This window comes from Pleurodeles waltl, chromosome 2_2, assembly GCF_031143425.1.
Source record: "Pleurodeles waltl isolate 20211129_DDA chromosome 2_2, aPleWal1.hap1.20221129, whole genome shotgun sequence".
Lineage (NCBI taxonomy): Eukaryota > Metazoa > Chordata > Amphibia > Caudata > Salamandridae > Pleurodeles > Pleurodeles waltl.
Genome location: NC_090439.1, coordinates 1,110,179 through 1,136,404, shown reverse-complemented (window position 1 = coordinate 1,136,404; position 26,226 = coordinate 1,110,179). Strand labels below are relative to the sequence as shown.

Here is a 26,226-nt window from a genome sequence, read left to right as displayed (position 1 = left end):
AAGTACTTACAAGGGCACTGCTCTCCAGATGACACCAGTATAAGGTGTAGGTCCCTCATAGGAGGTCTTTGATATCCCTGAGTCCTCCACGAGAGAAGAGTGGGCATGCTGTAGTACACTTGGAGAGCATGCTTCAGAGTGCCACACTGCAGTGACCAGTTTGCATAGGCCAACCACAATGTCAGAAGGGTGTGCAGTCCCTTCTTGGGGGTAGTAAATACTCCTTGTGCCCAACGGAGTCCTCTGTTAGTGTGCACCATGCGGTTCAGTGTCTCCATCCTATGTTCCTGCAAGAATAGCTCTAAGTTGTTGAAGTGTGGTACCAGTAGATTTACTGAAATGAGCCTTTTAAGTTGAGGGTGGTTCAAAGAGTTTTCCTTTGAACCACATATGTCTCCCCTAAATTTCAGTCCTGTCTGCCATGGGGCCTAGAATGCATATAGTGATCTTTAGTGGGGCCATGCTCTGGCTCAGCGAGGCCAAGTTGAAAAAACCTCTATCCAGCCAGGCCAGCAACTAGCAGAGGCCTGTCGTTCCGGGTGCCCAAGTTGTATGGCTGTCGCTGGGGAAGGCACAGATTTGCTGTCCCCAGCTTCCAGTGAAATAAAGCACCAAAAGACTTTTTAGAACATAGAAATGCCCATTTCCCAGAAGTGACACTTCTAGAGCATTACTGACAAAACTGCCTTTACCATGGAAAGGGCTTTGTTCTTGTGAATCCAATTATAGTAAACAGTATGAGGCTGCTCCACTGCAATCTACTGTTGCAGTTCAGAATTAAATTGTAACCTATCCCCAGGTTAACCCATGAGCAGAGCATTCATGGCCTGGTCTCCCCTGTTTGCCTATGCTTTCCAAGTTGTTAATGTGTGCTGGACTCTGTTTTTGCTGTTTATGTTACTCTGGGCATTTTACCACTGCTATCCAGTGCTAAAGTGCAAGTGCTCCTATGTAAAATGTACGGGTAATTGGATTTCCATGATTGGCATATTTGATTTACTGGTAAGTCCCTAGTACAGTGCACTAGAGGTGCCCAGGGCCTGTAAATCATCAAATGCTACTAAGTGGGCCTGCAGCACTGGTTGTGCCACCCACATAAGTAACCATGTAATGATGTCACAGACCTGCCACTGCAGTAACTGTGTGTGCGGTTTTAAACTGCCAATTCGACTTGGCAAGTGTACCCACTTACCAGGCCTAAACCTTCCCTTTTCTTACATATAAGACACCCCTAAGGTAGGCTCTAGGTAGCCTCATGGGCAGGGTGCAGTGTATGCTTAAGGTAAGACATATGCAAATGTGTTTTATAGGTCTTGACAGTGAAATACTGCCAAATTTGGGTTTTACTGTTGCAAGGCCTCTCTCTCTCTCTCTCATAGGTTAATATGGGGCCGCATTTAAATATGATTAAAGTGTAGATTCCCTTTGTGAACAGATAGACATGGAGTTTGGGGTCTCTGAACTCAGAATTTAAAAATACATAATTTAGTAAAGTTGGTCTTGAGATTGTGTGTTTGAAAAAGCCACTTTTAGAAAGGGGACATTTTCTTGCTTAAACCCATTCTGTGACTGCCTGTTTGTGGACTCCCTCTCTGGGTTAGTTTGACAGTGGGCTGTTTGCACCTCTCTTTAGTCAGTGACACAAAGGGAGTTGGGGTGTAGCCTGCCTATCCAGATGAGCCATCTGTGCTAGGAGGGAGGGGAGGAGTGGTGACTCACACCTGAAAGGGCTGTGCCTGCCCTCACACAGTGCAGTTTCCAACCCCTGGTGTGTGTCTGGGGCCTGGCCTGAGCAAGGCAGGACCTCACAAACAAGAGAGACTTTCCTTTGAAGTAGGCATACTTCAAATGCAGAAAGAGGTATAAGAAGAACACACCAAACCCCTGAAAATTAGATCACTTATGGAATCAAGAGGAACCTCTGCCAAGGCGAAGAGCTGAAGCGAAGTGCTGCCCTGCCTGTGACTATGCTTGGTGGCGCTATCCTGCAGTTGCTGCTTCTGCCTGTAGAAGGGGACAAAGACTGGGCTTTGTTGTGCATGCTGGCTTGTGAAGAACCTCCAAGAGCTTGAACTGAGCTTGCCTCCTGTTGCTGAAGTCTCAGGGCCATGAAGGACTTCCCCTGCCAACACATGGACTCTCTGCTGAGACTCCTTCCCTGCCAAGTGGTGCCCTATCCAGTTCCTGGGCCCTTCAAAAGGTGAAGCTGGCAGGCCAAGACTGAAAGTCCAAGCACAGACTGTTGTGTGGGGAAACTTTTGATGCACCTTCCGTGACACGGCTGTGAAATGACACGCTGTCGGCTTCGCGGCTTAAATCACTGCTCCACCTGCATCACGGCTGGAAGATCGACACAACGTGGCTGAAGAAACAACACCTGTTAACTGAAGCGGATAACGACGCAAACCCCACGCAGAGCGGTTTGGTGATACCGTGTGACCGGATTTTAAAAGCAAGATCGCTGGGCACAGAAAAATAACGCAAAGCCTGCCTGGACCCGAGGTGCCTGTCTGGATCGACGCATCGTTTTCTTGCCTGTGAGGAGAAACGACGCAGGCCAACCCCACCGGAGGAGGAACGACGAACGGTCTCGCTGGCCTTTTCCAACGCACACTCGCCCGTGTGGTGTTATATTGACACTATCCAGGTACTTTTGTATGCTAACAACGTTCTCACTGTTTTCTATAGGATTTAGGACTTTAGCTTTAAAAATTCATAACTGGACTTGTGCATGTTGGATTTTTTTCGTTTTGGTCTTGTTTTGTTTAGCTAAATTTGATCTATTTTTCTAACCCTGTGTTGTGTCATTTTGTAGTATTTTCATTGAGTTACTGCGTGTGTTGGTACAAATACTTTACACCTTGCTTCTGAATTAAGTTCAGCCTGACTGCTTGTGCTAAGCTACCAAGGGGATGAGCGGGGGTTAACTGAGGGGGAGTCTCCTTTACCCTGACTAGAGTGAGGGTCCTTGCTTGGACAGGGGGTAACCTGACTGCCAACCAAAGACCCCATTTCTAACATGACTGGTAACTTTTCCTGGAATCAAAGAGCCTGTTCATGTGCTCTGCTCAGCCCTCAGGATGTCAGCAATTCACATTTTATGTCTGGGGGTTTGCAGTCCTCATCTCTAGAACCTGTGCTTCCAAAGTAGAACCCACAGGCCTCCAGGTTATGTACCATCCACACGCACACTTGCAACCCAGCAAGCACATGCAGTTATCATGCACTGTCTGATGCTACACACACAACATGCAGACAAAGGGTGAGGTAAATACACAGCCACAGTTTACATTACTGACTCTACTAAACACAAAAATGGGAATGTTGACACAAGAGGTAACCCCCACAACACCAGATAAGGGCAGAAACTTCCTATCTCCACAGGGATAGTGCTTGATGCACCCCTTCTAGACTAAACAGACTATGTTACTGTGATACATTTCTAGGTCATGGTGCACATGTGCATGATCCGTATTGGCTCATGATCAATAATCTGCTCCATGGATCTAGATGTTGCTACAACTGGAGTACTCAGGACAGGGATACACACCTTTTACCATGCTGGGGACTATTCAGTCCAAACAAACATTTACCTCAGTATTATCATTTGAATTCTCCTCAAGAGACGAGTAATCTCACAACAATTTTTCTACATATGGAGACTGACAAAACTGTCTTTATAGGAATCCTCTATGGCATATGCACGCCTTTAGTAACCTTTACTTAAATAATCCGCAGTTGCCGTAGTCTTCTACCAATCGAGAAACAGGGCTAGAACAGCTTTTCTATTTGCTCTATAAAGGATCAAAATGGACATTTCATCAGTCCTAATTATTTCTATTAGGATTTGAAATTCAAAGTGAATATCCAAGCTTCGGAGAGGGGGCTGATCATGTTCATAACCTAGTGACTGACTCTGCCCCCACCAACACACTTTTTTATTTTTATTATGTTACAAACGTGTTCCTTGCTTTACAATAGTTAATACTCTGGAAGCATCCACTAAAGGCAGATATGCTTGCTGTGTTGATGATCTCGGTAGATTTTAACTCGAAGTCTAACTTTACAGTCAATTAGAATTAAAACTAGGGTATGAAGTAGACTACTTCCTTGTTTTGTTTGATATCCCTACAGGAAGGAAGGTTCCGTCAGGAAGGTTGAACTTTGGTTCAAACTTGTAAATGTTCTTGGGCTAAACCCTAAATAGAATGCGGTGCGGTGGATGGATGCCAGATCTTGTATTACTACATACCTCTTTGCCTGTGCAGTATAGGAGAGAGTCATTTATTTGTGTATGTAGAATTATGCCCTTTGTCAGATTTAAATATCATAGAGCTTGCTAGTGCTACAACTATGTTCAGTCTCTGGACAGTTTTATAAATACCACTTTTGTCACACTAACCTGCAATTAGAAGGCTGTTTAGCCGGGTAACTTTGGTACAAATTACTGCACTGTCATTTGTTGAGTCCCACTCCATGCTTTCTTACTGTCATCACAAGACTCATCAGTTACTCCCTTACTTCTCACCATAACCGTTAGCAGATTTGTAACATGTAAGCAAATAAGACATTTTGGACATGAATAGGCACGCATAGCATTTTATGAACTCCTGTTTGGATTGTCAAGGCTGTAGTCTTACTATTGCAAAAACAAGATGATGGAAGAACTTATTGAACTAATCTTAGACACTGGCAATCGCTCGGGGCCACGTTGCAGACCATCCTTTTTTGCCTACTGTGCCACGCTAGACTGAGACTTGCCTTCTGCAAATCAGTATTTGTTCTGCTCCAGTAGGAACAGTGACGCCTGAATTAGCAGGCCAGTGACCCCAGATGGGAACGCAAGTAACCCTCGACAGTTTTGACCTACTTAATTCTCAAAAGTGAGGAATAGAGCGAAGTCTGTAGCACAGTACGCACATTCCTGATGGCAGGTGAAATTCTGACTACTGAAGCTCACTTGAGTACATTCTCACTGTGAAATTGACATATGGAAGGGGATCGCCTGGCTCTCAGCCTCCCTCCCATTCCCCCCCCCCAAAAAAAAAAACTTAATATAGGTTCTCGTGGTTGGTTTGCTTTAATGTGCCAAGGTGATAAGTCAGTAATTGGTGTCTTTGGGCCTACTCGGTACAATAGATTTTAAATCAATTATGAACATTACAAGAGTGCAAATATAAGATGCATTTGCTAAGCCAATATGCTTGTCTTTGGAAAGCTGTTGTGTTTCTTTTTGTTTATTGCAAGCGTGTAGCAGAAAATAAAAAGGGAAACAATAAAATATGCTACCGCCTAAACATTTGGCCATGTGCTTACAATAAAAGTATTAAAACATTAAGAGCTGCATATAATGATAAAAATATTATCTGTGCCTCGTAGCTGGTACGTGTACTAACAGGTATACAAATCTTACTTTATTGTTACTGAACATCACAGGAATGCATTCAATGGCACAGTGAAACGGTGCTATTGGTTTTGAATTACTGTATGCTTAAGACATACGTTCAACACACATGAGGTCTTGAAAATAAAGATAAGTAATGAAAAGAAAAAGCATAGGGAACTAAAGTAATGGCCCAACAGATGTTCACTTGTTAACAGGGAACATGCTATTTCTCACAGTACAAGAGGTCAAAGGCTGGAGTGGGATGAGAAGGTGCTCTTTGCTGAAAACTGTGAAAATAGAAAACTGTAGCAAAATGTGAATGAAAACTTATCAGACCAAGAGATGAAGCGGGGTGACACAAAGTTGCGCCATGTATGAACGTATTTCTTTTTTTATTTTATTTTATTACATGGGGCTGGCGAGACAAAGCTATGGCAAAAAGTACCCAGTTGTGCAGTCATTTCTGTAACATCCATGCTTGCCACCAAGTAATGATTAATTCCTAAGGGTCCTGATGTATTCAATTAATCTTTTCTAAGTATCTCCAGCCATGCAGGTTTAACAAACGTCTTTCGAGTTGACACTTCTCAAAGGAAAGAATGATACTTCCCACAGGAAAGAATGATCCAGAGATGCAGAGGCACAGCCACACAGGGACAGATCAGTGCTTAATTTGTGTTTGATGTTTTCAATGCGGGGAACCGGTACTTATTTTTGAGGGCCTGCATGTCACGACTCACGTGCTGCTTGCGCCTGGAGTTTGCAGATCTTGAGGCGTGGATCTTGAGGGTTCGACTTTGTCCCAAAAAGGGGCGACTCTTTCTGGTAGCCACGGTGCTGTAGGAGAGGAAACGCCAAGGACAGACCGTGACCGTGAGAAAGTAGCGCCAGAGGGAAAAAACCCCTTCAGAAGAAGAGGAAAAAACCTCCCAGAAGATTCGCAGGGGATTCCTGGAACAAGAACAGAGGAACAGGAATCAAAGGAACTGACGTAACACAGAAATGGCGAAATCCAGAGCCAAGGGCTAGGAAATCAGGAGCGAGGACACTAACTGAAACAGAGAGTGTTGCAGCGCAAAGAGGGAAAGAAAAAACACCCTTAAATACCATAAAACAGGAAGTGACCCACAGGAAGAAAAAGGACACCATCTTGCATAGGGAAAAGTAGATAGAATAGACTGGAGCAGAAACCATAGAGAATAGGGAAGGAGGAATGCTGGGAAGACAGAGGTAACCTGGGAAGGGGAAAGACATAAAGGACAGAGGAGAAAACAGACCCAAAAAGAAAGAAAGACAGAAAAGAAGAAAGAGGAGTCCCCAGACAGGTAAGAGGGGTCAGGAGACCCCAACAAGACGGAGGGAGAGCGCAGCGCGAGGCCCCTAGTAAGTCCTGGGGCCTCGCAAGGTGCAAGAAAGGCTCGGGGCGCGCCGCGTCTTAGAGACGCGAAGCGCGGCCCGAGCCGAACGCGCGGCTTGTGCCGAACGCTCGGCTCGCGCCGCGCGGTGCGGCGCGACAGTAGGCCCCCCTCCCGAAGGCCCTGGTTTGAAAGGAAATAAACGGTGAAAGCGCTGAGTCAGAAGAGGAGCATGAACAGAAGATGCATCTTCCCAAGAACACTCACTGAGAGGATAACCCTTCCAATGAATCAGATACTGCAGACGGGTGTGAAAAAGACGAGAGTCACAAATCTCCTGAACCTCATATTCAGGAACATCATCCACTAAGACAGGAGGAGGACAGGAAAACTGACGGGAGTACGGATCTGGTACATAAGGTTTGAGTTGGGAGACATGGAAGACTGGATGAATCTTCCATGTGTGAGGCAAGTGAAGACGGACAGTGACGGGATTAAGCAACTGGAGAATACGGAAAGGCCCGTAATAGCGAGGTGTGAATTTGTTCTGAGAAAGACGTGAGGGTAAGAATTTAGAAGAAAGCCAAACTTTATCCTGTGGAAGGTAGTCCGGAGTTGCCCTACGTTTCTTGTCTGCTACTTTCTTCATATATCTCTTGGTGTGTAAGAGATTAGAACGAATCAGTCTATGGATTTGTAGAAGACGTTTGGAAAAATGAGTAATAGCGGGTAAGGGAGTGGGAGACAGAGAAGAAGTAGGAAAAGAGGTAGGATGAAAACCATAAGAACAGAAAAAAGGAGTGGTCTTGGAGGCACTATGGACTGAGTTATTATAAGAGAACTCAGCGATAGGGAGATAAGTGTTCCAGTTGCTTTGAGTTGAGTTGCAAAAACAACGAAGGTATTGTTCTAAGCCCTGGTTCAGACGCTCGGTCTGTCCATTGGTCTGGGGATGGAAGCCCGATGACAGAGCTCTATCGATGTTTAGTGTCTTACAAAAATACCTCCAGAACCGGGAAATGTACTGAGGACCTCTATCAGATATAAGAGTATGAGGGAGTCCATGAAGACGGAAGATATGTTCAATGAATATCTGGCTTAATTCTTGGGATGTAGGTAGTTTTTTCAAGGCAGTGAAGTGAGCCATCTTAGTAAAAGAGTCCACAGTGACCATGATTACTCGGTTTCCTGCTGAGAGTGGTAATGAACACATGAAATCGGTGGAGATGGTGTGCCATGGAGTTGGCGGAACCGGCAAGGGCTGTAGTAAACCCGCAGGCCTGGTTCGGGGAATCTTGACTTGAGCGCATGTGGGACAAGCCTGAACGTATGTTTCAATGTCTTTTTTCCAAGTAGGCCACCAGAAAAATCGGGATAACAGTTCTTGCGTGGCCTTGATGCCTCTATGACCAGCAACCGGTGAATCATGACACATTTGTAATGCCTTTTCTCTCACTCTGTTAGTGGGGATGAATAACAGATCGTGATAATAATAGTATCCTTGTCTCTTATGTAAAAGAGGCCTTAAGTCCTCTATTTCATCATTAGATAGATTGGGGTACTCCAGTTGTACCTCCTCCAGAAAAGACTGGGCTACCCCAATGATCTTACTAGGTTCCAGTAGGGGTTGAGCTGGGACAGGAGTACAATCTGGATAACGACGTGATAGAGCATCAGCCAGAATGTTTTGGGAGCCAGGAATATATGTAATGCAGAAATCATACTGGCTGAAGAAGAAGGCCCAACGAGCTTGACGACTATTTTGGCATACGAAATTTCGTAAACATTGTAAGTTTCGATGGTCTGTTCTCACTTCAAAAGGTTCCTTGGAACCCATCAAAAACTGCCTCCATTCAATACAAGCTGTTTTCAGAGCCAACAATTCTCTTTCCAATACTGAGTAATGTTGTTCTGCAATAGAGAGTATATGAGATAAATAGAAAACAGGATGTTCAAGACCATCGTCTTCTTGTTGTTGGAGTAGAACGGCACCAATGGCTTTTTCAGAAGCATCGGTGACGACAATAAATCGTTTGTTGGTATCTGGATGTCTTAAGATGGGAGCTTGTGTAAATGCCTTCTTTAATTCTTGAAAAGCTGTTTCAGCAGTTTTAGTCCAGACAAACCCTTTAATAAGATTTTCCTTCTTTAAAGTGTGAGTTATGTGGCTAGTTTGTTTAGCAAAGTCTGCGATGAATTGTCGATAGAAGTTCGCCAATCCTAGAAAGCATTGTGTTTCTTTAATGGAGGATGGAGAAGGCCAATCTAGGATAGCTTGCACCTTTTCTTGATCCATGGCTACTCCGGTGGTACTTAAATGATATCCTAGATATTTGACTTCTGTTTGGTCAAACTCACACTTTTCGGGTTTGCAAAACAGTTGATGTGCCCGGAGTCGTTGAAGAACTTGTTTAACATGGGAAGAATGGAGTTTGGGATTTCTGGAATAAATAAGAATATCATCAAGGTAGATTACAACTGTCTGATTCAGGAGATCCGAGAATACTGAGTCCATAAATCTCTGAAAAATTGCCGGGGCATTAGTAAGACCGAAAGGCATTACCCTGTATTCAAAATGACCAAATGGAGTCCTAAAGGCCGTTTTCCACTCATCTCCTTCTTTAATGCGTAAGAGGTGATAGGCTCCCCGTAGATCTAGTTTGGTAAACCGTTGAGCCCCTCTGACTGCCTCTAAAATGTCCCTTATGAGAGGCAAAGGATAACGATCTTTAATAGTTATTTTATTCAGGCCTCGAAAATCCAGGCAAGGGCGAAGGTCCTTTGTCTTCTTGGGTACGAAAAAGAGAGGAGCCCCAGCCGGAGAAGACGATGGAACAATAAGCCCACTTTGAATATTTTCATCCAAATACTCCTTTAGTACTTCCTTTTCAGTTTCCGTGAGGGAATACATCCTGCCAAAAGGAACGATAGTGCCAGGTTCCAAGGGAATAGCACAATCGTAATCTCGATGTGGAGGTAACACAGGTTTGGAAGGTTTTTGGAAGACATCTTGAAATTCCAAATAGTGTTCAGGAACTCCTTGGACTGTATTTATGGTCGAACCGGTGGTGCCCTCCGTGATAATTGACCTCTTAGGCGACCAATACTTGTCTGAAGCAAAACAGTGCTCGTGACAGAACTGTGAAGACAAGGAAACCGTCCGGGTAGCCCAGTTCACATATGGATTATGTCTGATGAACCACGGGATTCCAAGAATGATGGTATGGTTGGGGGAAGTTATAAGATCAAAGGAAATGTGTTCCTGATGGTTACTGATCTGTAGATTTAGCATCAGGGTAGTTGTATCTACTGGACCCGATGATATCAAAGATCCATCCACCGTGTGAACTTGTTCTGGAACCTCCTTAGGTTGTATAGGAACTTGTTGAGTGGTGGCCCACTTCTTATCCATATAAATGCCACTAGCTCCACAATCTAGTAGTGCCATAGTCTTCTCTAGACGGCCATCAGGTAATTGTAACATTACTGGTAAAGTGAACAAGGATGTGGTATTGTCGTTGAAAGAACTGATGGAAGGTATGGCTGCTAATCCCGTCCCCTCCCTTCTTACAGAGGACGGGAAGCGGCGTTTCCCGATGGCCTTGATGGACGTACTGGACAGGTACGCAGTATGTGGCCGGCAGATCCGCAGTATAAACACAACCCCTTCTTTCGTCTTTCTTCTCGTTCGCTAGGGGAGAGAGGGCCTCGAGTTGTATCCACCTGCATGGGTTCTCCTTCGGTGTCTCTGACAGGAGGGCGAGGTTCCTCAGAACGATGTGGAAAAACTCGTGAGGTGCTTGGTTGAAAAGACCCTCTGCTTTTTCTCTTCTCTGCTCTCCGTTCCTGAAGGCGATACTCGATGGAGAGGGCTTGATCCATCAGGCCACGAAGATCCTCCACTCTGGTGGAATGTACTAGTTCGTCTTTGATCTCTTCTTTGAGTCCTCTACGAAACAAAGTCACCAAAGTACGTTCCACCCAGGTGGTCTCTGCCGCTAGTTGACGAAAGCGTGTAATGTATTGAAGGACTTCTTGTGAACCTTGATGAATATCGCATAAGGCCTCTTCTGCTGAAGCCTCCAATCCCGGGCGACTAAACATCAGCTTGAAACGGTTCACAAAGGCAGAATAGTCCGACAATACCGGATCGTTAGATGATACCATCGGGGTTGCCCAGGCCAAGGCAGGACCAGATAGGGCACTGATGAGATAACCCACCTTTGTTCTGTCATGGGAGAATTGGGTGGGTCGGAAGGCAAAGTACACTGTCAAGGAGTCAAGGAACTCTCGCAGCTTGGTTGGTTCACCCGAAAAACGATGGGTAGAGGCGGAGAGCGTCGGGACATCACCACTACGGAAGGCCAAGGCCTGTCGCAACGCAGCATTCTCACTGCGTAGTTGCTGTAATTCTTGAGCTTGTTGCTGAATTGTAGTTAGCAGAGCTTGATCCGGATCCGCAGCAGCTACCACAGTGTCTTCCATGGTGTTAGAAGACGTCGGGATGGTTAGGCGCTGCAATCTGTCACGACTCACGTGCTGCTTGCGCCTGGAGTTTGCAGATCTTGAGGCGTGGATCTTGAGGGTTCGACTTTGTCCCAAAAAGGGGCGACTCTTTCTGGTAGCCACGGTGCTGTAGGCGAGGAAACGCCAAGGACAGACCGTGACCGTGAGAAAGTAGCGCCAGAGGGAAAAAACCCCTTCAGAAGAAGAGGAAAAAACCTCCCAGAAGATTCGCAGGGGATTCCTGGAACAAGAACAGAGGAACAGGAATCAAAGGAACTGACGTAACACAGAAATGGCGAAATCCAGAGCCAAGGGCTAGGAAATCAGGAGCGAGGACACTAACTGAAACAGAGAGTGTTGCAGCGCAAAGAGGGAAAGAAAAAACACCCTTAAATACCATAAAACAGGAAGTGACCCACAGGAAGAAAAAGGACACCATCTTGCATAGGGAAAAGTAGATAGAATAGACTGGAGCAGAAACCATAGAGAATAGGGAAGGAGGAATGCTGGGAAGACAGAGGTAACCTGGGAAGGGGAAAGACATAAAGGACAGAGGAGAAAACAGACCCAAAAAGAAAGAAAGACAGAAAAGAAGAAAGAGGAGTCCCCAGACAGGTAAGAGGGGTCAGGAGACCCCAACAAGACGGAGGGAGAGCGCAGCGCGAGGCCCCTAGTAAGTCCTGGGGCCTCGCAAGGTGCAAGAAAGGCTCGGGGCGCGCCGCGTCTTAGAGACGCGAAGCGCGGCCCGAGCCGAACGCGCGGCTTGTGCCGAACGCTCGGCTCGCGCCGCGCGGTGCGGCGCGACACTGCAGTTATTTGTCCGCCTCAAGTATTTACTGCGAGCAAAAGAAATAAGGGAAGATTGAGGAGGAGGAAAACGAAATATCGTCACAAAGGGAGAAAGCAGAAAGCTGCAAGAGTGAGCTGAAGGGGCAGGGAGTGGCTGTAAATGTATTAAAGGAGCCCGCATGGCTTCAAGATTACCTGCCTCTATATTCCATTATCGCACATTTAATTGCAGCAGCTGTTTTTGAGGCGAGTTTTTTGTACCCTTAGCATCCTGGGGGTACTGAGAGGTATTGTTACTTTGTTTCTTATGTTCTAAATCATGGGTTGCTGTCTCCTTGCTCTTTTGTTCTTCCTTCACAGAAGCTTGGTCAGATTCCTCCCTCTCTAACAAAAGCAGGGTGAACTTCTCAGTTCCTGCGCTTGCTTCAAGAATGGAGGGCGCCTCTGAAGGGGCAAAGGCATTCCTCCTTGACTTCCACAAGAAATTCACACAACGTACCAAGTACATCCCTTATAATGAGAATATTTGCATCATTTGACCTGCAATAGCCACTGGCGCAAACCCTCACAAAGCACTCTAATGTACACTGTATTTTCGGATCAGCGGCGCAATATGCTTCTTTGAGTGGCTGAAGGTGCTTAAGTCACACACGACCCACTCTCCGAATGCCGCATAACCCACCGTAGTAGATCTGCAGCATAATCCACTTGCAGGTATTTTACTTCACAAGGCTGTCACCGACATAGTAAAGTTGATAAAAACTGCGCTAACAGCGCCTTGAGACCCTCACGGGTGAGTAGTGGGCTTTACAAATTCCTGAATGATTGACTGATTAACAGACAACTGTGAAGAAATTTACCTCGCAAATACCCGTGTGTTTTTAGGAAAGTATAAATTACTGCATTGCCATGGGTCTCATTTTGAGCCTGCTCAGCTGTGGTAAAAAAGGGTGTGTTTGGCTTCAAGCACTGGTGTAACAAAGGTGCCCATAGTATGGGGGGTGGGGCTTACCTGAGCAAAGTGCACTGTGCATGTGCGGCAGCCCCCTGACTGGTTCGAGGGGGGAGGCTCCCCTTTACAGATACTTTACAGGGGGTGGGGGATAAAGTTTGTTTCGCGACTGGCATGTCATTTTCAAGTATGATTTTCCCAATTATATATTGATTTAGAAACAAAGTATAGTTGAAGTGGCTGAACCTGGTTGTTAAGACATTAATTTCACCGTGTAATACAGAGAGAATGGAAAAGAAACATATGTCACATCATACACTGGGTACCAGGACTCGGGGGTAGATAGATCTTCAAAGATCTGTCAATGATACTGGACACTGCCTGTTACACATAAGCCCAGGAAGCGGAGACAAGTAATGGACACTTCGAGTTAAGATACTGTATGGCTGAGCTTCCCATTTCACTGGACCCCGAAGCACCTTAAATATCTAGGAGTCTCCGTCAACCGGGGCCTACAACGTATGGCGGCAGAATCTGGATCCCTTTATTGCACGCATGAGACTTGATTTCGACAAATGGGCCCAGTTAGGCCTTTTCATGTGGGGCGGGCTGCAGGCGGTACGGATGGTCACAGTGCCGTGTTTCACCTATGTTTTGGGCCTTCTGCCCCTTCAGACGCCCCTCTCCACTTTGTGATCGGTTGACGCAGCAATCAGGTCCTTTGTGTGGGGCTCCATGCGCCCACGATTGGCACCGGCGAAACGAATAGCATGCAGATCACAAGGAGGAATTGGTCTCCCCCCGGTGGAGCATTACGCCCTAGCCCTTCACCTGTCACCACTGGCCGCTACCCTGTCTGACCCCACAGAATTACCGCAGTGGGTATCCGTAAAGAAGGAACTGCTTTCCCACAAAGGAGACCTTGACGGGCTCTACCACTTGACTCCCGCATCCCCTAGCGATTTCAATCTGATCCTGAAGGCGACACGTGTGGCATGGCAGAGGGCCCATCGCCTCATGGGGTTCACCCTTTTGTCCACACCCAGGCCCCCTTGTCGCACAACGATAGTCTGTGCATAGGTGGTACGGCTCTTCATTGGCTACAGTGGATGGAGGCCGGTCTTAACCGTCTAGTCCAGGTGCTAGAGAACAACAGACTCAAAAACTTTGCCAGATTGCAGGAGGAATTCCACCTTCATCCCACACAAGAGTGGAGATACTTACAACTCCAGCATTGTATGCGCCAACACCCTGACATTGCCCGATGGGGGCTGCAGCCCTCACCCATAATAGTTTACCTGAAGATGTGGGGAAAGCACAAAGGTGTAATGGCTGGCCTGTACGAGGTTCTTACAAGTCACCTATACTCACAACCTGCCCTAGACAAACTGCGCCTACAATGGCAAACCCGCCTCCAGCAGACCTTTGATATAGAAGATTGGGTAAACCTGGTGGAGGCGTTAGAGGGCGCTTGAGGCTCGCTTAAAGTTCTGCCTCTTCAAGATCCTTCATGATTGGTACTGGACCCCGGTGAAATTACACAGGACCGGCCTCCATCCGCATGCGTCATGCTGGCGCTGTGTAGAACTGCGAAAATATGTATCTTACGACACTGGAGATCTGCTACTCCCCCTGCGCCCAAGGAATGGATTGTAGCGATAACTAGCATAGCTTCACACAAGAGAATCATTTCTAACCTCCAAGATCAGCTTGCCATCTTTGCTGAAGTATGGGCCCCCCTTCCTCTTGGACGTCTCGGACGCACTGTCACCATTACCGACCTTCAGTTAACTCCTAACACCTTTCATCCCCTCCCTCCACCCCTCCACTACGGCCCCCTTCTTTCTACACTCCCCCCCTTTCCCTTTCCCTCCCCCTTTTTCTTTTTTATGTTTTCTCTCCTTTTACCCTCCCCTCTTCTATTATTCCTTTTTCTGTTCTAGAGTCCTCTTCTGCTTCCCCCGTTCTCCCCCCCCCCCCCTTTATCCAGTAGGTGGTCTCTCTTTGGGTCTACTCAATGCTCTTGCTCGGAGGACACAGTCATCGCTCACCTGGTCTCTTTCCTTCGCCCTCCCGCCTCCCCCCCCATATTTTATGTTTTTTATTTTATTTTTCTTCGACACCAGCCCCTCCCTGTCCTTCTCTTTCTTCCTGTTCTCTTTCTCACCTCTATTCCACCTCCCTCCCCCCTTCTCTTTTCCTTTTCTTCTCCTTCCCGACAAACACTGAACAAGCTGGGGATATCCCGCCTTTTCCTCACAAATACCTTCATAGTTTTCCCTTTAGGACGGCTGAAAGCCAAGGTGCTGTTTTCCCATGCCTTCGCACCTGCCCTGCTCGACAGACCCTGCTGCAGGACAGATTACATTTGCAACAGCGCATAGGGATTCACGGATCATGTGAGGCGGGCTCATATTGGAATGTGACGCAAACATACTGGTTGCCATCCCCTCTGTCGGTATACTGTTTCAAGGCCTGCATCCCCTGTTTACCCTCCCAACCCCTCCCCCCCCCGCGCGCGGTCTTTCTATTACTATCGCTAATCGCCCTTACTCCTGCTACCCTCTCTTTGCATCTTTTTTTTGTCATCATTTGAATATCCCGTTGATCATGCACACGTTTTGTTTGTTCAGTCCCTTCTGAGTCGATGTTCCTGTGATTTCCGGACCACAATATGCGGGAACTGTTGCTGGTTACCCTTTGATTATTTCTGCTTATTTTTTGCTTATTAATGCTTTATTGCAATGTATCTTTATTGCCATTCTTAATAATAAAAAAATAACAACACCAAAAAAAAAAAATACTGTAAAGTGATTATGGTAGAAGGCAAGAGCCATCCTCAGAGGAACAGGTTCAAGAAAGCCTAATAAGCACACGTGTAGGTTATCTCTCTTGTGCACTCTGTGCATCTTGCCACCAGGGTGCCAATGAAAAAGGTTTCTCTAACATGAACCGAGTCAGGTAGTGAAAAGGGAATATCTCAAGCCTATGTAAAGTTGATGTTAGAAGACTAGACTGGTTCATCTGTGCTCCACCTATCTTCAGTTCGGATTTCTTACAGTTCATAGATGCACCTTGATCTTACTGCTTCCACTTCATACCATTTAAAGCAGTGGTTCCCAACCTGTGGTCCTCCTGAGGAGAGCCATGACTGCTTATAAAATGTAATAATATTAACAGATTAAGTCATCAGCTTTCAGTAATGACTCATTGAGGGGGTCCCCAGATTCCAATAATGATTCAGTGGGGGTCCCCAGGTTCCAGTACTGATAAAGTTGGAGTCCACAAAAGTTGAAAGTTTAGGAACCACTGGTTTAAAGCATTCCTGCAGTAGGTTACCTGTGATATAGTGTGTTGACATGATTCAACTTGTACACGTACCACTGCCAAGGAGTAGTCACTAAGCTGAGATGACAGGATGTCAGAAGCAGAATCAATTTTGTCTGTGTTCAGCTGCTTCCTTTTCCACTCCGTAAATGTAGTTTCATTGGTCTCCACTACAAAACAATGAGAAAAGTGTTCCGGAATAAATATTATCCATTTCAAAGTTGACCAAGAAACATGCTCAGGCAACCACGGCATCTCTGAATTGCTCCGAATTCGGACGAACTTGACATGTTAAAAAGAAGCCACAATTCACACTTAAAATGTGCTGCCAATGTCATAATGTGTTTGATCGAATGATACATCTTCAACAACTCCCAAATTATGTTTCAGGAGTTGTAATTGCTTCCATAAGAATAGCCCATTAACACCAAACTAAAGGATAATCTATTGATTAGTATAAAACCGGATGGCACTTTTACTAAATAGCATGGACTATTAGTATACTAAAGAGACAAATCTCGATTTCTATCTACACTTTGATAATTTTACAATTGCAAAATGTCCTAGGAGGTAATGAGCGCTGAGAATACTTACAGGCGATTTCCAGTTTCTTCCCATCAAAACTTAGGCTTTCAATTGGTTCCATCTTTATCTCTGGGGCAGGGTGGTGCTAAAGAAAGGAAACGAGTTTGCATAAAAAAAGAAAGTAATTAGTCACTAATACATAGACAACAACTCACAAAGGATGATACAATCAAACTTCTGCTCTAACAAATTCAGGTGGCTGGAGAACGCAAATGCACTGGTATTTCTGCCAAGAAGGCAGCAGTTACAGTGATTCCCACTACTGATCCCATAGGACTTCTGAAATCCGGTGATTTAATGGCTTGAAGGTACCTTCAAATGTTTGCGCATTTAATACCAGTAACAATACGAGTACTTACAACAAACGTAGCAACTCCAAGTTTACCAGAAATCTATTTTAACTTGTGTGAGTTTCAGGAAGTAAGAACTAATAGGCTTGGAATAAATCAATACTGAAATATTTAGTGCTCTTCTGGGAAGAATTGAGCTGTAGTGGACCAATCTTTCTTGTCAAATTTATATATATGCTCTTGATCCTGCCCCGTACGTCCTTCTCCTTGGACCAGTTTCAAAGGGGAGGAGGATACAGCTTAAAGTTCTGTCAAAAGATTGTGTACCTTCCCCCAAGAAGTCCTAACAGGTCCTCTTCCTAAATATTTGACACTTCGCACTCGCTTAACCAAAACACAGATATACTTCTTACATCTTTGTTGTGTTCACTCGGACTACGTCTGTCATCTTCCTGCTTCAGTTTTCCTGTCCTCCTTGGGGTCCCATACTGTCCCAATGTCTCTCTACCACCAATAGATTACTACTGCACCCTTCTTTTCCCTTAATGTTATTCAAGATCATCACTGGCCACGCTACACTACTGCTCTCCAATCGAGATATGCCTCTTTGGAATATAGACCTTCAACTTTGTAGTGTTCAATATCATAACAACTAAAAAGAATATGATATTGTCCACAAACTTTCATAACTAAAACCACCACTAGTTTCCCACAGGTTTCTTACAAAAACAGGTTAGGGTGCTTTCAGGAGAAATGTTATCCAGAGACTTCCATTGTGAAAATAAAACCAGAATTTCCTTGTACAGCAAATATTAAAAGTAGAAGACTGATAATATTGGTCAAACACAAAGATTCTAAATAATCCACGTGTGCAAAAGTCAATTCTGGTATCAGGGCTGAAATTAGGGAGGGAATTTTTCATAACAATCGATAAAGAATTTAAATTCATTTTTTTTTTCAGCAGCACTACCCATCTGTGAGGAAAAAATTAAATTAGAAAATCTAATTTGGCATCTTTTTCTAAAATGTTTGGATATCTCACAGTTTAAGTGGTAACAACAGAAGCATGGACCCCTCCTATAGGTGCAAATGGCTTTATGGAGCTGCCTTGCCTGAACTTTCACTGTACCCTAGGCATTAGGCAGGCTGGTGGAGCTGTAGCTTAATGCAGGATAGCTGGATTAATCCTTCTCCTCCCGCGCAACTGAGCCCATATAAGACCTACAGCTTGTGCCAGAGCCTGCTAGTCAGGCCCCTGTTAAAATACGTTGGAGGTCAGAGGGGCACTTTCCAGCACCAATACACAGCTGCAGAGTTCACTACGGATTGTGGTAGCTGATTCTTCTTCTAAAAAAAAAGAAAATGAGCACAATACATTTTTTGGCTGAGGAGGGGGATGCGGTCAAATGTTTTACATACAAGAAGACCAGAATGAAAGATCACCCACTTTCACTTCAGGATCCAATTCTGCAATGTCCAGTCCATCCCACACCAGACACTCATCTTATCACTCTCAAACTAGGAAAAGGGCTGAGAACTCTCTGGGCTCGTCTTATGATGTAAGACAGAAGAGTTGGCCTCCAAAGTTCAGTCTTCTTGGGGGTATTGCCTTCCCCAGGCCACAGTAGCTGGTACCCCTCTCGGGGCAAACGTCTGCCTTCAGGGATGCCTTCACACAATCCTAGTCAGCCAGACATATTTCTTTCAAAACCAGACCCACAGCCCTCCTCGAGCAATTAGTTGCACACTTTTTCAGGTGAAACCCCCTCTCTTCTAAAAGACTGGTTGTCAGCGACACCAGCCACAGATCTCAACTCTTTCCCTGATACACAGCCAGGCGTTACCTACAGTGGTCAATGAGAACTCATGAAACTGTCAGTTTTTGGCACAGCCCTCCAATCAGTCTACTTTTCCAAAAAGGAATTGAGGGTTCCCCAGTGCTCTGTTCTGGAACAATTATTGCAAGCACAGAGAGTAGTGAAGCGCTCACACTCGCTAGCCATTAGCACTTTTGGAGCAGCACCTCTGGAGGAACTAAAGGAAGGCCACTTTTTTTGTCACTTTTACTCTGGCATGGGATAGCCCTGCCACCGTCTACCTACCATCATAAAGAGGTAACTAACCATGTACATGGAATGTAGCAAAGGGGCCTGGCTAAACAACCTGGATTGAACTTCACGGATGAGGCTGGGAGGCCTCTGACTAGCAAAGGAAACAGGGAAAAAACATCTAGGATTTAAAAATACACTGTCACGCTTATATCAGCTGGCAAAAAGACAATAGTCATGTGTCTAAGAAAGGTGTTATGCCCCTCTAGGCCAGAGAGCTTACCCCAGATCGTCAATACCATTCTCTAAACATGGTCCCAGCACACCTGCAACTCTCGCCTGCACAGGCCACAAAAATGTCAACATACCATGGACACTTCTGTCCTGCACATAGTAGTAGTAGGTGCCTTCCACATATGCCCAACCACTCTGCTTTCCAGATTAATGGATGTGGGAATGAATCAAGTTCACTAGTGTATGCAACGCCTTATTTTCTCCCCGCAGATTGTGTATTATGCCAGATGCCCTCCCCATATGTCCCATCTGCCAATGGACACTCACATCTCCTGTCTCTCTAAAGGTCGCTTTGCTTTCTACAACCAAGGGAATCTCACTTCCCACATCCTTCACCACGCAAGGAAATTGTGAACAAAATGCCTTTGAGGGACTATACCTTTTTTTTCAACATGTGACTTTAATGCACCTTTTCAAAATAATGCATCAAGTTCTTGTATTTTGAAGTGGCAGTGAGAAGTGTGCATCCTTTGTTCTTTAAAAAACAGATGCAATTTATAGGTGTGATACAATGCCAAGAGTCATGATTATGTATAGTAGCAAGCAATAGCCCAACAGCTTTAAATCTCACCACTGCTGCCAGTTCATGACAGTTTTCAGCACAATGATAAGCAGATATGTCCTAATGCATGTCATCTACGATAGTAGATTTAAATGACCATGTTACTAACTCACAGCCAGTGGAGTCATCCTAGACAGGCAAAGTATGGGAATATTTATTCAATTCCAACATTGGTCTGCCTGCAGTATTCTGGGAATATTTGAGCCTTTAAGTGCCAAAACCTGAAAGTCTAGGATAGATGTGATTTCTGAGGTCCAGAAGAGAGAGACAAAGGAGCTCAGTCTACCGCTATGCTATAAATGAAGTACAAGAAAGTGATTAAGCCAGAAAAACCTAAACCGACCCGATAAAGTAAGCCCAAAATCAAAATGCTTATGTACGGTACCAGTGAAGATGGCATTGTGGAGCAGGAACACAGACGCAGAAAAGATGAGGCATCATTTAGGTTAACAAGTTCGTCACTTTGTTGCGGTTCAACTTCTGAAAGTTTACGAACCTCCACCAATGAATACCACAAAGTACTGTGGAGATTGAAAATGGGAAGAGGGCTCTAGAGCCTCTGTTTAAGATGCAAAATTATACGACTCAATATATAGACTAAAATTTCAGTAGAGGTCTCAAATGAAAGCTTTAAAAAGTTTAACAACTCAATCCTGTGGTAAGTTACAGGAACAAATGGCAAAAACCTTTAGCACCCTTCTAATCAAGAAAATAGATGTCACTGTCTAATGCAGATCCCTACATACCAGAAGGAAATGATGTTCAACAGTGGGAAAACCCCTCAATGATCCATCTGGATCATGCCTCAGACACCGTCAGAGAGCATAAGCTCCATGTCCTGTCCCTCACAAAAGAGGGCCTGTAGCTTCTCCAAGATGTTAGAGGATTCTATAAAGGGATAACGTTCCATGGTGAATATTCTTTCCAGTAGTTTGGGCAAGCATGAACGCAAGGAGTTTAGGCAATTCAGCTGGCTAATCTGGGTGCAAGTGGGATTTTCTATTTTTAATAAAACGTATACTACCACCAACTTTAAACAAGTCTGAAAAAAGTCTGTGCTGACTGCCTTTATAAGGGCACCACAATTACCAGAAAGTGAGGTAGGATTCACATAGGCAAGCAGTCTTATTAAACTAAGTACAGCTTTTAAAGTGCCACACACCATTTGGATGCCAGCACCATGACATCTGAGGATACAGTGAGGCACACCCATGAAAAATACACTGTGGAACCACACTTGGGTTCCACCTCAGGGGATGGATACAAGAGTCTTGGGGTATAAAGTCACTTGCACCACAACAGACAGGAGACCTGAGGCTGGCACCACAAGGGGAGACCATAGCATGAGACGCATTGGTACCACAAGCAGAGGAATTACACCAAGAAAGGAGAGAGACCAAAGAGTGTGGCCCAGGCAACACTCATCCATAGGCAAAGCCACAGATCATACAGGTAATGATAGAAGGAAACATTCTGCTGTCACAGGAATGTAGCCACTATAACGATGATCTTGCTTAGGACACAGATCTTTTTTTATGCTCATGGTAGAGTTTTGAACCCACAGTATTGGTTTGCATCATGAAGCTAATGTATAACCTGCTTTCTTACAGGATGGGCACATTAAAACAATATGCTGGTACAGTGAGAAGTAATATATATTGGTATCTATGAAGATAGAGACAACAGTCAATATGATTAACATCTTCCAGGACAATGGGACAGGGTAAGATCATAATTAGGATGGAACAGACACCACCCCCATTTTTTTCTGGAAAGGAAAGAGCAATAATCTGTAAGCTTGCATAGGGGAGATCTCACTCTATTGCTACTAAAAGGCAGTGCCTCAGTATTTACTGCAGGGATGAGATGCCAACTAAGTCGGAGGTGAATTAGACAGATGCAATTAAAAGAGCTCAAAAGCATAGTCACCGAGTACACACAAGATAACATGCATCAATGGGGATAAGAGTCTAATGTTAATCTTGGGGCAGCCTAATCTTCACTCCCAACAGAACAGGACCAAATCGCAAGTTGGAAATGGAGAATGTGGACAAACCAGAAGGTAACTGGAACTTTTTAAATTTTAAAATCTAGACATTCACCGTGAGGAAGAAGGGGCATCCTCCAGAGACTAAACAATGGGAGGCTTGGACCTACAAAGACTAAATAAGCTTTGGCAATAGAAGAGAAGTTTGGCCAGGCTGTTTAAAAGCACTTTTGTTTACCTTTGACCATTTTACTCTACTTGTGGACCTTATGAATGGAGGTGGTAAGGAAGTTAACTGTACTGCACTGAAGATGGAGTACCTTCTCCTTCAGATGTGAAGGCGCCAGCAACATCTGCCTTCAAAGGAAGAGATTGGCACTCATGTTTCTGGTGAGAATCCCTTAAATCCTGGGTATCAGCAACATTTCCTCAGGCACTTCTTAACCCACTATGAATATACAGATATGCCCTTTTTGGACTTAGTCTGGGAGTGAGGACATGTATGGCCAACTTGCTGAAAGAAAGGCAACCAGACTGGTGCAAAGTCTTATAGTTGGACTCAAGATATATTACACCCCTGCTCAGATGGGCGGTTAAAATCTTGCCATTCAGGGAAACAAGCAACCACCATAACTGGCAGGAGGGTTTACCAAATTAGGTTTCTTCACATGCAAACCGTACAGAACCCCCAATCTCCTCAAAATACAACTCTGCCACTGTTCATCTGTCAACAAGGAAGTAAAGGTTTGCAGCAGACTGCTGAGGATGGATAATCTAGGCAGCTGGAGGTAAAAAAAAAAAAAAACTCACGAGGGAGATTCCAACATTCAGAAACATGTAAGAATCCACATAACACTCGAGTGAAGAGCAAATTTTGTGGTCCTGTACTGCCAGATGTTTAGCTACACTGAAGCAGCAGTCCCGACAGTAAAGGTCAAAGCTGCTTTTTCTTAGAAGACGGGCTGTCATTGAATTCCCCATATTTTTTGTCCAGATAGAAAACAGGGTCTGGCTGTCTTTTTCCTGACCTCCTATATCTGCTTGAAGACTTCGATCTTGGCTACTGATGACTTTTTGGAGAGAAGCAATATTACTTGGGCATAAATGCACTCTTGTGGGCAATTGATATTTCAATGGACAGAGCCTCAAGTGCTATCACTGTGCAAGAAAATAGGGGAAACCCGCATTACTGTGTAGGACCTGGGAAAAACAAGCGTACAAAATACATTTGCAAATTTATTTCATTGTCTGACAAGGTATAATATTGTAGGCCTCACATGGTTAGGTTACTCTACCCCTTTACAGACCCCCTGTTGCATTGTACCCAAGTGCCATCACTAGCACCTGAAATGTTTGGGTGTAAATTATTGTGTGGACTGGTATAACCATTTTTTGGATCCTCCACACATGTTGTTCTTGTGAGGTGGGATCCTATGACTTGGATCTCCTGGGAACGTCTTCACCATGCACACCAGTTGCCCTGCTGAGGTGTTCTGAAGCAAATGTGGAGAGGGACAAATGGATGTATGTTAGAAATGGGGTCTCTGGTTGGCAGTTTGCACTCTGTCCAAGCAGGGACCCTCACTCTAGTCAGGGTAAGGGAGGTACACAGCTCAAATAACCCGTGCTCACCCCATGGTAGCTTGGCACAAGCAGTCAGGCTTATCTCTGAGGCAATGTGTAAAGTATTTGTACACACACACACAGTAACAGTTAAAACACCACAAAAGGACTCCCAAGTTTAGAAAAATAGCCAATATGTATCTGATTAAAATAAGACCAAAACGACAAAGATCCAACATACACAACCAAAGTTATGAATTTTCAAAGATTAAACTTGAATATAGTGCTTAGAAACACAAATGCTGCTATCTGTTATCACAGAGTCGTGACGGAATCATTCCCAACAATGCGACACCTATGGCATGGGTCACGGAGACACACAGATCCCAGGGTACAGTACCTTGTGAAAATGCGGAAACAAGGTGGTGCATGGAGTCGGGAGTGAGGCGATGCTGGGTCCAATGCGGCATCTGTTCCAATGCTGTGGAGCAGACAAGTCCGTGTGAGGCATTGGGTCCTTGCTGCGGACTGGTGGAGCGGAGGCGGCGTCGGTGCAAGGTGTCAGCCCCTTACACTTCTGGCAGGTTGGACACTGTAGGGTGACCTCACAGGGTCTAGTCCCGCCACAGGGGCGTAAGCGGGTTGGATGTCACAAACATCGATGATGTAACACTACAATCTCACAGGACATCAGCGGCTGCTGCAACATTAGGCATGTGATGTCGGTTAGGTCGTCACACCTCAACGAGGACCACAGCTTCAACTGCAGGCAGCATCACTGGGTCAGGCAGCGGCAGACGTCCAATCTCGTTGCACTGGTTATTTCACCAGTTTTCACTCTCAGGAGCCCAGAACTGGAATAGGCATCACCAGTCAAATTAGAGTCCACAGCAAGTGAACCCAGAGGCTGATAGGTAAAGTCAAGGCTGTCCCTGAGCCTTCTTAACAGTAGGCAAGCTCAGTCCAAGCCCTTGGAGAATCTTCTCAAGTAGGATACACAGCAAAGTCCAGTCTTTGCCCCCCCTCTACGCTGAAGCGGCAAATGCAGGCTAACCCAGCAAAGCATACACAGCAAAGGGGCAGTAATCCTCCTCCAGCTCTTCTCAGTGGCAGAGGATCCTCTTGATTCAGAAGTGTTCTAAAAGTCTGGGGTTTTGGGTCCACTACTTATACCAATTTCTGCCTTTGAAATAGGCAAACTTCAAAGTTGTTTACAAGATCCTGCCTTGCCCAGGCCTGGCCCCAGACACACACACCAGGAAGTCAAAGACTGCATTGTGTGAGGACATGCACAATCCTTTCAGGTATGTCAGCTCCTCCCTCCCCACTCAAGTCCAGGAGATTCACCGAGATATGTAGGACACACCCCATCTCCCTTTGTGTCACTGTCTAGTGGGAGTTCACAAACAGCCCAATTGTCAGTCTGGCCAAGACATGGATTCCACAGGCAGACAGAGGCACAGAATGGTTAAGCAAGAAAATGCAATTTTTCTAAAAGTGGCATTTTCAAACAGACAATCTAAAACTCAACGTTACCTAAAGACGTTTTTTTAATTTTTTATTGTGAGTTCAGAGACCCCTAACTCCACATATCAATCTGCTCCCAATGGGAAACAGAACTTAAGATATTAAAGGCAGCCCCCATTTTAACCTATGAGAGATATAGGCCTTGCAATAGTGAAAAACAAATTTGGCAGTATTTCACTATCAAGACATGTAAAACACACCAGCACATGTCCTACCATTTAAATACACTTCACCCTACCCTTGGGACTACCTAGGGCCTACATTGGGGAGAGGGGGGCTTACCTTTAGTAAAAGGGAAGGTTTGGGCCTGGCAAGTCAGTGCACTTGCCATGTTCATATGGCAGTTTAGACTGCACACACAGACACTGCAGTGGCAGGTCTGAGACATGTTCACATGGCTACTCATGTGGGTGGCACAATCAGTGCTGCAGGCCCACTAGTAGCATTTGATTTACAGACCCTGGGCACCTCTAGTGCACTTTTCTTGTGACTTATTAGTAAATCATATATGCCAATCAGGGATAAACCAGTCACCAATACAATTTACACAGAGAGCATATGCACTGAAGCACTGGTTAGCAGGGGTAAAGTGCACAGAGCCCTAAAGCCAACAAAAACAGGTCAGAAAAAAAGTAGGAGGAAGGAGGCAAAAAGTTTAGGGATTACCCTGCAAAAAGGGCCAAGTCCAACAGATGTACATGTTGACAAGACTGCAATGGCTCAGTCCATACCAATTTGGGAACCTGCATGAGATTTATTATGACCTTTGTAGTGTAAATGAAGGCACCAAAGCAGTCTCAACTTGGCATAAAGAAAAGCGGATGAAGTTAGAAGAGACATCAACATATAAGTGAGCCCTGAGCTTGGAACTGAGGGACCCCGAACAGATGGTTAGGCTGCCTAAAAAATGTACACTTTGTATTCCATATTTCCAGAGAGGGGGAACTTGAAGTGATAAGATCCTAGGAAGCTGGTATGGCAGTACTGGCTCTGTCCAGAGCATCAGACTTTATAAAGACTTTAAGGCATGTGCCTGCAGGCTCCTGTCCTTTCAG

The 26,226-nt window shown here is 45.1% G+C and overlaps 1 protein-coding gene across 1 annotated transcript in view; it reads right to left on the bottom strand.

Annotated features, from left to right (window-relative positions):
* The window catches only part of LOC138283088 (synaptonemal complex protein 2-like), a 413,718-nt gene that overhangs the window by 350,242 nt on the left and 37,250 nt on the right, over positions 1 to 26,226 (bottom strand). The window contains exons 2-3 of the mRNA XM_069221232.1: positions 16,910 to 16,985; positions 16,370 to 16,485 (exon numbers count right to left, since the gene is read on the bottom strand). Coding sequence (XP_069077333.1) covers positions 16,370 to 16,485; positions 16,910 to 16,985 — 192 coding nt within the window. The remainder of the gene's footprint in view (positions 1 to 16,369; positions 16,486 to 16,909; positions 16,986 to 26,226) is intronic.